This window comes from Rosa chinensis, chromosome 1, assembly GCF_002994745.2.
Source record: "Rosa chinensis cultivar Old Blush chromosome 1, RchiOBHm-V2, whole genome shotgun sequence".
NCBI classification, from domain to species: domain Eukaryota; kingdom Viridiplantae; phylum Streptophyta; class Magnoliopsida; order Rosales; family Rosaceae; genus Rosa; species Rosa chinensis.
The window spans coordinates 17,443,845-17,460,649 of record NC_037088.1 but is presented as its reverse complement, the minus strand read 5'-3'; the positions used below and the strand labels follow the sequence as shown (position 1 = coordinate 17,460,649).

Genomic DNA, 16,805 nt, shown 5'->3' with positions numbered 1-16,805 from the left:
CGAAAAATAATTGGAAAGAGGATGACAGTTCAGTTCAACCAGAAAGGACAACCCATAGGGAAAGCTGGTAAAGAAATGCAGTCATATATTGGGGTGTTAGCTCGCAAGAAGGTTCCAATCTCGATACCTACATGGAAGGATGTTTTAATGGAACAAAAAAATAAAATCTGGGAAGGCATAAAGGTATGAGAACTGCACTTTTTTTTTTTTTGTGTGTGGTTCTATTGGTATCTATTATGTGTTAAATATATGCTTATTTGTTAAAGTACTTCCTGATGTGTGCTTTCTGCTATTTTCTTGTATGCAGTTGGCATTTTTGTTGCGTCCAGAACACAAAAGAATGGTCTTAATCTCAGCAGGAGCAAAATGGAGAGAGTTCAAGAGTCATTTGACCACCCGCTACATTCTCCCACATAGAGATAACCTTGAAATTATCGAATCTCGACCAGAGGACTATCTTTTCATTAATCAAGATGACTGGGAGATTTTTGTACAAGATAGGTTATCTGACTCATTTCTAGTAAGTTAACTCATAACAATTATAACCTAATATTTTTGTTTTGCATTTAGTGTTTACAAGTTAAGATAGCATTGACTGGACATTGATATATAGGAACTCCATGAGAAACAAAAACTAAAATGAGCCTTAAGTAAGTATCCTCATCGGCTGTCACGTAAAGGGTACGCTGGATTGGAGGAAGAACTGGTCAGTAATCAATTTTTGGTTTCATTGTTTGTGTTTATTGATTCATTAATGTTTATGTACAATGGTATAGATATTGACTTGATCAATTTATGTAGTCTGCAACTATGGATGAAGCTGAACTTGATCGTGCAACCATGTGGATCAAAGCACGTCAAGATAAGAATGGAGGATTTAAAGATCCTTTAGTAGAGGAGAAGGCCAAAAAAATTGTAAGTTTCTATTTGGTTTGTGAAAAGGCATTGCAAATGTAATGTTTACCACATCAGTACTTGCTTATATCTAAACCTCATCATTTATATTTTGTAGGCTGATTTGAAGAAAAAAGAGGCTGAGGGAGAGTTAAGCACTTCTGGTTCAGATGATGTGTTAACCTTAGCATTAGGAAATCCTGAGCATACTGGAATAATTAGAGGTGTAGGGGCAAATGTGAGGCAAGCTGCATACTTTAACCTCCCAAAACGCCGAAAGCAAAGTGTTGAACAGAGTCTTAGGTTAAGTGTTCAGAAAATAATGGAACAAGAAAGGGAGAAGATACTAGCAGAAGAACGAGCAATTTGGGAGGAGAGGTTGAAGACGTTAGAAGCAAGGGTGTTGGGGAAGACTATGGTAACTGAATCCCCCAAAGATTCCACCATTGATAGGCAAGTTGGTTCTGGACAAGGAAGTTCAAATATGCATGAGAAGGCTGCCAACGCAATTGAAAAACATATTCCCTCCACTGTTAGAAAGTCTTTGGATTTAGAACCTCATGTTGAGGAGCCTGTGGAAGTTGTGAATCCCATTGATGGTGTGAATTTGAATGCTATTGAGAAGGGTCAGCCAATTGGTCCCGTGGTTGTTGATCTGGAAATCCAGGAGGGTGAATTTAAGGTAATTGTAAATTTATTATATTGTTAAGTTTGCTGATGTGTTATGCTGCCAGGTTATACATTCAATTATTTTATTTAGTGTCTCATTAAATGTACTTTTTCATTTTTTAGGCACAGACAATTGGGAAAGAGTGCCATTTAGCTTTAGGTTCAACCGAGAACATTGTAGCTATTGCTACAGTTATAGAAGTCAATAATGAAAACAACAGCCAGCTTATACATGGTGTTCCATTGGGCGAGGGAAACATGCGTGTATCGATTGTACGCTCTCTAGTGGATGAAGCCAAGCTTCCATTTCCAATCGAAAACGAAATAATGACGGTTCGTGATGCTATTGGGACTTATGTGGCTTGGCCTAAAAACCTTATTGTTTTTCCAGTAGAGTTTCAGGTAACAAATACTACTTTTAACTTGATTTAAATGTATCTTAAAGTAAATCTTTGCAAATGACTTGTCCCTAATGATTTGTTCCATTTTTTTGTTTCATAAGAAAATGGCAGCAAAGAGTAGAGGAATGAGAAAGAGAAAAAGGGTAGAAGAAGATGAGTATCATGAAGAAGATATAGACATGGCATCATTGCCAACAACCCTCCCTCCCTCACTTAAAGCGGTATGCATATGGGCCAAAGAAACACTCACAAATGGGAAGACAATTATCTGCAATTTTGATGAAAAGATTTTTGGACATTTGTTTAAAACTTGTGTGAATAAAAACGATGTTAATAACTTTGCCACCATGAAGGAAGTATCGGGTAGCTGCATCAGCATCTATATGAGGTAATCTACTAGCTTTAGTTGGAATCTAAGAATATACGTCTCCTAAAAATTGTGGTTTCATGTTGCATTCTTTGATTTGTAGCCACCTTTATGGTGTGTTGAAGAAGTCAAAGATGGTGGATATGGTTGGATTTATGGACAGTACAAAAACTGGTGCCATTGGGTGTGGCAATCCAATTGAGCGTTCCCGTGCAATAGCCGATAGGCTGAAAAAGGCAAAGCGTGGCCAGATTATTTTGTTGCCATATAACTCAGGGTATGCACTCTTCAAATATTGTATACATGCATTATGAAACTGATATGCTGCTGAATATTGTGATTTGACGTCTCTCTCATCTTCAAATGTGACTTTTACTTGGTTTTTTTGCTTTGAAGTTGTCACTGGATGCTGACTGTAATAAACTCTGAAGAAGACACTGTCTACTTCATGGACCCATTAAAGAGGAGACTAATTACGGGAGAGTGGAAGAACATTGTTGACAAGTAAGTGAATGTTTTTTAGTAATTCTCGTAATTTAAACTGATGTTTGTAGTTGTGTATATTCTGTGAATTAACAAAAAAATTCTGTTAATATTAAGCGGCATCAAAATATATAATGCACAAGTCAAAAGGCAAGGCAGAAAAGCAACTACTTGGAAAAACTGTGCGGTACAATTTATGAAACAGTTTTTATAATTTTAGTTCTAAGAAGTTGACTATTCTAGATTTTTTTTTGCATAGTTGGTATTTAATATAATATTTTTAGGGTATTCCGGAGCAAAAGACCGACAAAGATTGTGGATATTTTATAATGAGATACATGAAGGAAATAGTGGAGGATAAAAACTTGGACTTTTTCAGCAAGGTAAGCAAAACTAGTTGAGGTCGCTTGGATTATGGTTATTGAAATATGGGTTACTGTGATTTTGCATGTATTCTGGTGGATATGTATATGTAGTTTTGGTTGTTGATTGCTCACTGGAAATTAATGTTCTTCTATTTAGTCCATTCTGTTCATGTCAATTACCTGTGTATTGCTTAGAAGTTCTATAGAATCTTGTTTTATTGGCTGGTTAGAGTTGCTTATATATATATATATATATATATATATGTGTTGCATAGATTCATTGTTGTTGCACAATTGAGTTCTATAGATTCTTTTTAGGAATTATGTCAACTACTAAGTACAAACCATTTTGTTTCAGTGGGAGAGAAGAAGTAAAGCAGCATATTCCCAGGAGGATATCGATGTGGTCAGAACTGAGTGGGCAAAGTTTGTGGTTAAAACATATATGTAAGATTTGTGTTGGTACTTCTTGGAGACCTAGTTCAAAGTTTGTGGTTATGTTTTGGTTGGACATGATCATTAGCTAGTACTCTGAATTGGTATGTAAGAAATACTTTATACAATTGGGTACCCTATTTCTAGTTTCGGTGTGTTTTGGCAATGTATGACAATGATGTGCTAGTAAATGACATTTGAACTAATTTGTGTTTCATATTTGCCCATTTCCAGAATCAGTACGCGTAGTGCTTATTCAATTCAATTCAAACAACATATATAAGGCTATTAACTATGGTAGTACAGTATCATCAGACTACACATATAATACCTATTGTCTGAGGAACATTCAAACAACAGTTTTACTAAAGGAGACATTGTGTGAAATTCCTTGCAACGACATGACCACACTATCACTGATGTCTGAGGTTCATTCAACACAACAGATGCTTCCGGCACATTGTTATCTCAAATGCATTCAGACAACACTTACATCTCGCAATCTGTTATCTTAAATACATTTCAGACAACAGGGGAAAAACGTATGTGTAGTCTGAGGTTCATTCAAGACAACAGATGCTTCCGGCACATTGTTATCTCAAATGCTTTCAGACAACACTTACGTCTCGCAATCTGTTATCTTAAATACATTTCAGACAACAGGGGAAAAAAGTATCTGTAGTCTGAGGTTCATTTCAGACAACAGATATGTCCTGTTATATTAAATATCTTTCACACAACAGAAACATGCTTGGTCGATATATCATGAGACAACAGCGGCAAGATGAAGTCTTGTTTGAGGTTCATTTCAGACAACAGCATTCACATATTTGTGTTGTTGGAGATTCATCAGACACAACAGAACATTTAGAAAATGGTTGTCCTAAAATAATTTCACTCAACACCAAAATAACAAGCAGTTGTCTAAGTCAACACGCATTAGATTTTGGGTAAATTCAGACAACAAATTTTTGCTTATATGTGTTGTGTGACTGAGCAACAGACAACTGTTTATCGACAGTTGTCTGAATGAGGTCAATCAGACATCAGGCTACTAGACAACAGCAGGTTTTTCATTCAGACAACAGTCGTTTGACAGTTGTCTGATTAACTTTGTGGTATAGTGGTCAGAGACGTATCCAGCATCAGCAAAACTTACCAAAACGTCATTTGGCATTTTAGTGTAGTGAGTGGCGTTTTCGCCATCAACATTTCCTTTAGGGATTGCAGTTCCATCTGCGGTCCCTCTTGTCTCTCTGTAGGGAAAGAACAGGCCCAAGTCAATGGTTCCTTTTAGGTATTAGAAATTATTCTTGATACCATTCCAGTGACGATGCGTTGGCGCTGAGCTAAATCTAGCTAACAAGTTCACTGAGAATGCAATGTCTGGTCGAGTACATTGGGCTAAGTACAATAATGCGCCTATTGCACTTAGATAGGGAATTTCAGCTCCCAACACCTCTTCGTCATCTTCCTTTGGACGAAATGGATCTTTCTTTGCATCCAAGCTTCGACCGATCATAGGAGTGTTAGCAGGATGTGCTTTGTCCATGTTAAATTGCCTGACTTTTGGACGTACGCAGACTAGTGGAATAGTATTCCACAAACTCGGTGTTCTAGTTCAAGCCTAGACATAATCGAGTTTTCCCAAGATCCTTCATCTCAAATTTGGATTTCAAATAGCTCGCGGTTTCTCTTATTTCATCAAGAGTACCTATTATGTTCATATCATCGACATATATTGCTACAATTGAAAATTCGGAACTTGTTTTCTTTATGAATACGCAGGGGCATAATTCATTGTTCTTATATCCCTTCCCAATCAAGTAATCACTTAGACGGGTATACCACATCCGCCCGGATTGTTTCAATCCGTAAAGTGAGCATTTCAACCTAATTGCAAATGCACTCCGTGGTTTAGAGTCACTTGACTTGGGTAATGTAAGGCCATCAGGCACTTTCATATATATCTCTGAATCTAGATCTCCATAAAGATATGTAGTAACCACATCCATGAGTTGCATTTCCAGTCCTTCAGAAATTACTAAGCTAACTAAGTAGCGGAGCGTCATAACGTCCATTACGGGATAGTATGTCTCCTTGTAGTCAATTCCAGGGCGTTGTGAGAAACCTTGCACCACAAGGCGAGCCTTGTACCTCAGGACTTCATTCTTCTCATTACGCTTTCTGACAAAGACCAATTTATGTCCTACAAGCTTTACACTTGGTGGGGTTAGCACTATTGGACCAAATACCTGTCTCTTTGTTAGAGAATCTAATTCTGCCTAGATTGATTCCATTTAGGCCAATCTGCTCTTTGTTAACATTTTGCAATACAGTGTGGTTCGATATCATCGTGCTCTATGATTCCTTGAGCAACAGTATATATCATGAATGTGTATGGAAGATCTTTCTATCAACTCATACGCACTCTCATAATCCTTTGAGATTTCTTTGTTCTCTGGAATCATTTCAAACATCGGAGCGTCCTCCAGTATTGATTCATAGACATAACTGTAATCAGAGACAATCTCATGAGAGGGATTCTCTACATTGATGATTAATGGATCAGTTTGTGCCTTACTCGCCCTCTTCTTCCTTGGGTGAGTGTTAATCGAACCAAGTGGCCTCCCCCTCTTCCTTTAGGGAGCCACGGCCTCAACCACACTTCCACTAAGTGTGGTTGCAGTGCCTTTATCTGCGGCATCGTGCCCCTTGTTGGGGACTTCTAACCTTGCAGGCATATTTGCAGCTGGTATATGTGATCTCGTCACTTTTGTGATATCAGTAAACGCATCAGGCATCGAATCTGCTATGTTCTGAAGATCGATTATTCTTTTCACTTCATTTTCACTTTGTGAAGTGCGGGGATCAAAATGAGACAGAGTGCGGACAAACCACGACAATTCCTGTTGTTCCTTTGGAAAATCTTTTTTCCTATCTCCCCCTAACGATGGGAAGACTGTCTCATCAAAGTGACAATCCGCAAATCTAGCGGTAAAGAGATCGCCTGTCAAGGATTTCAAATAGCGGATAATTATTGGGGATTCGTATCCAACATAAATACTTAATCGTCACTGAGGACCCATTTTAGTGTGCTATGGGGACGCAATAGGCACATATACTGCGCAACCAAATATGCGTAAGTGTGAAATGTCAGGCTCATATCCAGTTACCAACTGGTACGCAGAAAATGGTTGGCTAGCAGTGAGTCTGAAACGAATGAGTAAAGCGGTGTGCAATATTGCATAACCCTATGCAGATATAGGCAGGTTGGTGCGCATAACCAATGCCCTAACCACCATCTATAGCCTTTTGATGGTGGCTTCTGCGAGACCATTTTATGTATGTACATGGGGTACATGATGCTCTACATTGATCCCGATAGACATGCAATAATCATCAAATGCTTTTGATGTAAACTCTCCAGCGTTATCAAGCCTTATAGACTTGATAGGGTGATCAGGGTGGTGAGCCCTTAAACGTATAATCTGTGCTAGGAGTTTTACAAATGCAGCATTTCTTGTGGACAACAAAACGACATGTGATCGGATTGTTGAAGCATCCACCAGAACCATAAAGTACTTGAATGGTCTGCATTCTAGATGGATAGGTCCACATATATCTCTTTGTATCCTTTGTAAGAATGGAATGTTTTGTTTTGTATCTTTAGCATAGGAAGGTCTCAATCTTGTTTTTGCTAAAGAGCAGGCTTTGCGAAACGAGTGATGTGCCTTTGAAATAGTCAATGAGGCATAATGGGAGGGAGGTAGTGCTTCTGGTACTTTAGAAGGCAATGGCTGCATTTGAGCAGTACTAGGACCGACACTTTGCAGTGTGGCGGACTTTTCTCACATTTTATTTTCACTCGAAAGAAGGGATGTCCATATGAGTTCTTTAAAATACGGATCATCATGTCACGACCGGGGTGCCCTAGGCGGTCATACCAAAGCCTGTATGAGTGAGTGTCCCACATTTCATTGTTGGTGACAGCATAGGATTCAATGATCCTAATTGTATTGAGGTACAGTCCACTAGATTGACTCATAAGTTTCTCTAAAATGCGTTTCCTTCCACATTCATTAGAGTTAATATCAAGGTATTCAGTTTCATTCTCACAGTGTGTTTCTACTGGATAACCGTTGACACAAATAACTTTGAAAATTAACAAGGTTTGATTAGCTCTTGGTGCATATAGAGCGTCTGTGACTTGAAATGTTGTGCCATTAGGCAGCAAAAATTTGGCAGTTCCTCGCCCTTTTATTACTTGTGATGATCCAATCATCGTAGTCACAGAGGAATTATAGGCTATTGATTCAATGAATAATGGCCTATTTCTTAATATTGTGTGGGTAGTCCCACTATCAATTAAGCACTCAAGTTCTCCTCCATTCATTCCTACAAATAAATGGGAGGTATTTAGAACATATAGCTCATATTCTTTAGAGTATTTCTATTTGCGTAGAATGATATTCTTTTTATTCTAATAATTTTTCTCTAGATGTATTGCTTTACATTTTTATAGTACTATGTCGAACCATGTAAATATGTGCAGTAAATAAATTTGAATAAATTCAGTGCTTCAGAATAAAATTCAAAATTTATTAATAAGCCAACTATAATCAAATCAAGGTCTTTGTTCAGAAATCTAATTCATCAAACCATTCTTTAAGACCAAATAATAGTCTAATTAAAAATGAGGCATTATGTCTTCACAACTGTCTGTGGAAAAATGAATAAAGCAGATCAGTTAAGATTGAGAGCATCCATTGACTTAGCAAGTTCCTCTTTGCCATTGAAGTCTGCAATTGTAAGGTTGACGTCTAGGTCATGACCTCCTTCTTCCATATAGTGAGCCTATTGTTCTTTAGACTCTCTATACCTCTTGTAATTGGCTGCTACTCTGTTGTTTGCTTGGCAGTTCTTGTACCAATGCCCAATGAATCCACACCTATAGCATGGTTCATTGTCAACTCTTTTCTTTTGCATTTTTTTTTCACGATCCTCATGTCCCTTTCCACGTGGTGCATTGTTGCCACTTGGGTAGGGATCAGCACGTCTAAACCCCCTTGCATTGGAGTTTTTTTTTCACCTTTCATTTTTTAATACTTAGCCTCGGGAATTTTTTTGTCCTAGTGGGCCTGACATTGTTGTTCAAGAGAACCTCATTATGTCTCTCAGCCACTTGCATTAGGCTTATTAACTTATTGAAGGTTGTGATTATTTTGTTGTCATACTCCAACTTATACTGGTTCGCTAGTATAAATGTTGAAGTAGGAAAGGTAGTAAGAGTCTTGTAGATCATATCATCTTCTGTGATTTCCCTTCCACAGAAATTGAGACGTGCCTTAAGGCGCAACATGTCCTTGTTGAAGTCATTGACCCTTTTGTAGTCAAGCAAGCGGATTCCATTACACTGAACGGCCAGTTCTGGGAGCAAAATGTCATGAATGTTCCCAAAACGTCCCTTAAGGGCATCCCACAGTTCTTTAGGTGTCTTCAACTGAAGGTACTCCCAGCGTAGGCTAGGATCAATATGTCGCCGCAGAAACATTAAGGCATTTGCTTTCATCTTATTAGATAGTTCATCATCTTTGGGGTCGGTAATGGTGACAGTGTAGTCTTTTGCCACAAAGGCAGTTTCTACATCAGAAACCCAACGGTGGTACTCAAGTCCATCTGAGTCCAAGACGTCAAATTCAGGTCGAGTTGGATCAGCCATCTACATAAACAAGAGGGAAGATATAAATTACGTAGTCATAAAGACATCCACGTGAATTATTTTCCAAAATTATGAATTAGATTTCAAGACCAAGATTCGTAATGGTCACATTTTTTTCCGATGCTATGTGAAAATACTTTATCACAGTAAGTGTGTATTTATAATGCGCATGAACTTTCATTATCATGGCAAAACGCAATTATTTGTATATCATTCTAAACAAGTAATAATCATAACACGTAAATAATAATAAAAAAATATAGCATATATTAAAATAAATTACATGGCATGCTCAAATTTCACAAATATATACCAAAATATATGTTACACATAATAATAGCAATAATATAGCATGCGTAAAATAAAATATAAACAATAGCATAATTAAAGGCATGCTTAGGAATAATTAAATAAGAGTAAATAAAATTCACAAAACATGCTCACAATTGCATAAATAATATATAACAAGATATATATGGCATGTTCAAAATAAAGTATAAACTATAGCATAATTAAAACATGCTTAAACATAATTATGTAAAACATAAATAACAAGGCATGCTTTAAGAGGATCAATATTATCTAACGAAACATGCTCAAAAGTTCATGATAAAAACATAAACAATAAAATATAAAGCATACTCAAGAAAATAAATAATTAAAAATATCATCGTATGAAAATAAATAATTAAATATACCATCGTATGAAAATAAATAAATTAAAGAGAACATACTTGGTTTCGAAAAAATAAAACAATCCTAGCGCACGCGCGTGTTGATGCAGGCGTGCGTAACGATGTTTTTAGACTTGAGGAAAACTGGGCTACTTCCTTTTTCTTTTCAGTAGTGGGCTTTTTTTTTCTTTCTGGACCGCAAGGCCTGTTTTTTTTTTTCCTCTTTTCCTCTTTGTTTTTTTGTTGGACCACCCTTTTCTTTGGGCTTGTTTTTTTTTTTCTTTTCTTCCTCTTTCTTTTTTGTTTTTTTTTTTCAAGTCTTCTTTGTTTGTTTTTTTTTCTATTTCTGTTCCTTCTGGGTTTACAGATGGTGGGCTGAGGCGGCTAGGCGAGGTGGGAGGCCGCTCGAGGCTAGGCGAGGCTGCGCTGCAGGTTTGTGGTGCTGATGTTGTTCGCCGGTGGTGCTGCTGCAAATCTGGGCGGAGGACTCACGCAAATCTGGGCTGGGCGAGAGAGCAGCGCCGTTGCAGGTGGGTTGGTGAGGTGAGGCCGGTGAGATTTGGTGGCAGCGACTGCAGGGCAGGGCGGGGCAGCCTTCGAGGCTGGGCCGCGCAGGTGAGACCCGTGTAGACTGGGGTATTGCAGGCAGGGAGGGCCGAAAAAGGAGGAGGCCGATCTGGAAAAGGCAGAGGATGTCTCTGGTTTGTCAATCTGCAGAGATCAGAGATCGTGGACTGAGGCCGGTGCTCTAGGCTGCAGGTGAGCAAGCATTAGGCAGGGGCTTTAGCGGAGTGTGCAGCGCTGGAGATGGCTCGGTGGTGCAGGGCTGCAAGCCGGTTTGGATCGGTGTTGCAGTTCACTGGAGGCCAATGTGGGCTGGCAGGAGGAAGAGGTCAGGAAGGGAGGTAAGGCCGGTCTGGAGGCGGCCAGTCTTGGACAGAAAATAGAAATTTTGTTTTTTTAGTGCGGCAGAAGGAAAAAAAATTCTAGGGTTTGGTTTTTTGAATTTTTTCTTAGCTATTTGCTCTAAGCGTGCTGATAACGTGTAAAAGTAAAATGACATTGGAATTGGTCTACTCATTTCATTTCATAGTCCCTTTATATAGGGATAGAATTACAACAGAAATATCGATTACATTAATGATACTGAATGCTGATTGATTCGTAATTGCGCTGATTGTTGGTAATCACTGATTCCTTGATTCCCTCTCCGTCAGTTGCTTTGACGAAGGCACACAATATGTTTTTCCTTAAACATATATAAAATTATTTTAGTAGTTCATATGGATTCTATTCACATCTATATTATTTAATGTAATGTACACATTTGATTCATTACGTTAGTATCCTCATCATCTAAATGAGTGACAAATCTTATCCATTGATCTCTGTCAATGGCATTATCAGGGCTGCGAAAACGCTCTTCAGTCCCTTGATTGGGCAACCAATACAATTTCTTCAACTTTGACTTGTGATGCTTCCAGTGATCTGCAAGTTTTTCAAAGGCATATTTCTTGATTTCAGATTTTTAGCGGCGGAAATGTGTCTCTCAATAGATCCAAAGTTTCAGAAAAAGATACATCACTATTTGAGTGCAAACACTTTATCTTATATAACCTCACTAAAAATTCAAGCTTCTTTATTCGTGCACCCAGAAAAAGATCAGTATCTGCATCGTCAAGTAGTTTGTATAATTTTTTGGCATCTGCCATAGGACCAGAGTCTGGACGTCCAACTGGCTCTGAAGAAGACTGAGGCCTGGTTATATCATCATGAAACCCAAATGCATCCTGTAACATATCAACCATATCATGGTCTGGCATAACTTGTTGGGAGGAGGAGGGACGTGTTACATCTACTTCATTTGTTACGGGTAATTCCTCACCGTGTGAGGTCCAAGGAATGTTTACATAGTCATTCCACATGCCTACACAACGTATATGGTCCTCCACATCTTTTACAGTTTGTCTCCACTGATTTTTACACTCTTTACAAGGACGGTAAATTCTATTCGGAACAGGGGGGATATTTTGTGCATGATTGATAAATGCTCGGAGTCCAAAAATATATTCATCACTTCCTCGATCCAGAAACACCCAATTTTTGTCCATATTCCTCAACTATTCAGCCGCTTCGATAGAGAACCACTGCATAATGAAAAAATCTATTAAAAAAATGCACATGATGAATGAATCAACTATCGCCTTATATCTTCTTTCCTAAGGTGTAGAACCTAACCCATTCGGAAATGACATATTATATCTAACCCTATGATCCCTAAATCGTCGCTACATATTATTGAAAAATTCGGCAGCACTCCGCCTATGATCCTACATGTGCACGAACTTAATATGCACACCAGGATCATAGGGTTGGCCGGTCGAATTTTCCAATAACATGTAACAATGAATGGGTATCATAGAATATACATAATACGTCATTACCAAACTGTCCAAAAATGGGACAATTTAAGGATTTGGCATGGAGGCCTCAAATTCCAATACCAAATCCTTAAACGGGTACTAAGTTTTTGTGCAATGCAAAAGTATAAACATTATAGGAAGATGAATGATATAAATTTTTCAAAGAAAATCAATTGGTATAAAATTATACCTATATATGTTCTTTGAAAAATTTAAACCATACCACTCTAAGCATTGAAGTAGTAAATTCTAATCATTTATATCACATACTAATAAATCAATCAACCTATTTCACAACCACCTATTTATGATCGATTTAGTTTACATACACAAATCTAAAGTAAGGATCCAAACAAGAAATTTTAAAGAATATGGCTATTATTATCAATATCACAAAAATGAATAAACCATTAAACCTACTTGCAATATACATGATGAGATGGAGAGAAATTGAAATATAAACTTGAAAAGAGAATCAACAGCAATAGGGAGCACAGCATCAGCAGCTGGTTTGATGAGAAGAACAGAAGAACATAAGAACAATGGCCAAATTTCATCAATCTGTTAATTATAAGCAGAATTGCCTCGGAAATCCGTGTGAAATACTTACACATTTGCAATTGATTTCCGTGTGTCTTTACCTCAGTAAGCACCAACTGTCATGTCAATTGTCAGTCGATTATTTACACGGAATTCAGTGTGTAGTCTACTTTTTCACACGGAATTCTGAAGTCAATTGTTCTTTTCACACGGATATCTGTGTCAATATTTTCACACAGATATTCGTTTTTACTCATTTCACACAGAAATTTGTATCAAATACTTATTGTAACGGAAATCTGTCCCTCCGTAATTCACATAACAAAAAAAATTAATGATTTCGAAATAAACTAATTTTTAATATGTACAGAAATATTGATTTTCACACAGATATCCGTGTAAAAATATTTTAGTGTTTACAGAGACATCTGTTACTGCTGTTTAGTCACACGAATTTCCGTTGATATTGTTATTGTATAAATTACTGTGGGCCCAATTATGCTCTTTTCACACGGATATCTGTGTCAACATTTCACACAGATATTTGTGTGTTACTCATTTCACACAGAAATCTATATCAAATACTTATTGTAATGGAAATCCGTCGCTCCATAATTCACATAACATAAAAACTTAATGATTTTGAAGTAAACTAATTTATAATACATATAGAAATCAGTGTGAATTGATTTTCACATAGATATCCGTGTGACAATGTTTTAATTTTTACACAGATATCTGTTACTGTTGTTTATACACACGGATTTCCGTTGATATTGTTATTGTATAAATTATTGTGGACCCAATTATGCTCATTTCACACGGATTTCTGTTAGTATTTATATTTTGCACGGATATCTATAGTTTTTAACTACAATAAATCCGTGTGTATTATTATTTTGCTAGTAGTGCTAGCTGGCACCCAAATATTAAGATCCTGTCGTCAGTGTGTCCCAGGAAGTAATGGCTCTCCATGCATGCTTGGTCTTTGGCTAGACTTGTGATTTACTTCAGGAACCGGGCCGGCAGAAATAAAATTATAGTTAAATTATAACTCAAACATGTAAATTCTTGGAGAGACGTCGATCTTACAGTGTTACGAATATATGGTCTTCTAGTTTCTGCATATACAACAAAGAACGTTCTTATACAACAAAGAAGTCAATCTCCATGGTTAACCATGCATGATGAGATTATGAACGCCATGGGGACCAGGGTACCTATGTTATGTGGAATGTCTTAAGGTTAGCTGTTCAATCCAGAGATTCGATCTATAGCTACCTATTGTTAAAGGTTTACCTTATAAGACATGAAAATGATCAGAAGTAGATTTATGTTGCTTCGGTAGAAATTATGTCGTTGCAACACATCACTTCACAGAAACATCTGTGGTGGTGGAGAAAAAATGTTAACGGAGAAGTATATTTTTGTGCGAAATTAAATTATTATTTGTTCTTTCTACAATATAGGTTTTGTAAAAACAAAAGTGTGAATACTGAATACAATTTTTAGGACATGGAAATAGTTTATTTCAAGGGTACAAATTAATTTAAAGTTTAGGGTTTGGGATCCTTAATTACCTAGAACCCCTCTATATCGTAAACATATTATACTTAATTACAACAAAAATATCATGCAAAATAGGAAAAACTGAATAAAATTCTGAATTTTGTTATTTATAGAATATATGTCACACATCCATTTCTTCTTAGTTTCCTCCTCTCAATCTCGATCTTAATTATTGATACATATTGGCACAAACACAATGCACTTTCAAGTATATGTATATGTAAATCACCTAATTAGCCGCAGAGAAAGCTAGCCAAGATCGAGAGATACATATACATATACATATATATATATATATATATATATTATTTTTTCTTGTAGGATCGACTTTGATCTTCTTATGGAGTGGTGACACCTGCAGAGAAAATGAGAATGTCAGGAGCGATATATACATAAATACAATCAAATACTAGCTTATTCATGAAGTCACTGCAAATTGAGAGAGAGAGAGAGAGACTCACTTCCACACTTGAAGTTGTGGGGAACAGTCCTTCCGCAACCTTGGATTTGCTTGATGCTGCGTTTCACATTGATTAAATTCGCAACCTTGGGACTAAGGTATGGACACACACACTCGGCATGAGTAACCCTAACACGTTGGCAGCAGGCTGCAGATGGTTGAAGTCCAAAAATAATTGGTTTGCATGCACCAACGAGAAGATTCTTCTCCTGCTTGCACTGACTTGGAGTTGTATCCCCCTCTGCCATAGGAACCACACCCACCAAGCACAACAAGCATATCATCACAACCACTAAGCCTGCCCTCTCCATTTTCTCTTTATCTCAGTTTCTTTTTTTCTTTCTAGTTGTTTTCCTTGTGTCTTAGTTTGTGGCGCGCGTTATCAGTATACACTACTCCCCTTTATATAGATCGAGAAGATGGGTGAGATTGGCAAACTAGGAAAGTGTTAGGAAAAAACTATTCCAAGTCCTCTAGTGTGAAGGCAATGACTTTTCTATCATATCGATCATCATCATGGACACGCAGAAAAGTGCTAATCAGGCTAGACAAAGTGGTGGAAAAAGTACCAATGCATGTGTTCAGATTATACATTTTTTCTTTCTCAATTAAATTAGTTTCAGATACTACTAATCAACTTCCATTTTGGCATGGATTTTGCACTGTTGGAAGACACCGAGCTGGTCTAAATAATACCATCTTCCACAAGAGTTTAATTTAAGTACGTCAAATGTCATTATCATGTTATCAACATTGTGGAGACAAAATACTATTGAATTATGATTACTTGTTGGTCTAGTACATGATCGCGAATATCTTGATTTTGAAGTATTAGTTGGAGGGTAAGAAATCTTCATATGGTGGTCAACTTCATGTACTCATCATAATGATACCCATTGGTTATAGATTTGATAGAAGTAAATTATTTATTTATTGTTTCAATTCTAAGAGCAACTCCAACAGCTTCCCTATAAATTTTGTATTATAGAGAAGCAAAAGTCAAACCTTTAGCCTATTTTTCTTCTCTAACTCCAACAGATTCCCTAGTTTACAGTAATCTATAAAATCTCCATATTCTTCTTTAAAATTTTGGAGTTTGCTGTAAATATAGGGAATTTGGTTTTCTCTCTCCTCACTTTCTCTAAAATAGAGATGGTTATAGGGAATCTGTTGGAGCAAAAGAGGCTCATTTTTCCCTAAAGTAGAGAAAAATCAAAATATAGGGAATCTGTTGGAGTTGCTCTAAGAAGAACAAGCTCAGTCAAAACTAATTTGAACCTAGGCATCTAAATATCTAACATACTTTCTCTCCCGTCCAATGGTTCACCGACTCCATAACTATTATTTGATCATCAATGGCTGAAAGCTAAAGTCCCCATCTTGTTTGTGGAAATTAAAAAATGAGATGAGTCAGTTTCACCATTAAAGTAGCGCGATCGGCATCAATAGTGAGACAAGGAATCTGGCCAAATATTCAAATCCTGTACGTGTTCATTGTTCCTAGGAAATAATGGCTCCAAATATTGAATAATTTCCACGCATGCTTGGTCGTTAGCTAGACTTGTGATTTACTTCAGGGACCAGGCCGGCTGAAACAATATTATAGTTTAATTATAATTTAAACATATAAATTCTTTGGGAGATTTATTAGAGATATTACATTGCGACTTTATATGGTCTTCTAGATAGTTTGTGCACTTCATCAAAATATTTACAATACTCTTTTTTTTTTTTGAAATAAGGGCTGGTGCAGCTGCCCTCAAGCCTTCATTAATGAAACTGCTGAATACAAAGGGGGGACGT

General features: G+C 37.1%; 1 protein-coding gene and 1 long non-coding RNA gene across 2 annotated transcripts; one reads left to right on the top strand and one right to left on the bottom strand.

Moving 5' to 3' along the window:
* The first annotated feature begins 2,916 nt into the window (after window positions 1-2,916).
* Window positions 2,917-3,833, top strand: LOC112182824. The gene is made up of 3 exons (XR_002929568.2): window positions 2,917-3,001; window positions 3,099-3,197; window positions 3,538-3,833. It is a non-coding gene; the product is annotated as an uncharacterized LOC112182824 (long non-coding RNA).
* Window positions 3,834-14,624: 10,791 nt separating this feature from the next.
* On the bottom strand, window positions 14,625-15,374 carry LOC112177791 (probable non-specific lipid-transfer protein AKCS9). Its single transcript, XM_024316049.2, has 2 exons — window positions 15,004-15,374; window positions 14,625-14,897 (listed from the first exon to the last, which is right to left on the bottom strand). Exons 1-2 carry the CDS (start codon window positions 15,311-15,313, stop codon window positions 14,881-14,883), a joined length of 327 nt encoding a protein of 108 aa, XP_024171817.1. The 5' UTR covers window positions 15,314-15,374; the 3' UTR covers window positions 14,625-14,880.
* Window positions 15,375-16,805: the final 1,431 nt, after the last annotated feature.

What these genes read in the sequence shown, in the direction of transcription:
- LOC112177791 (XM_024316049.2), bottom strand. Translation starts at nt 15,313, where the DNA reads ATGGAGAGGGCAGGCTTAGTGGTTGTGATGATATGCTTGTTGTGCTTG.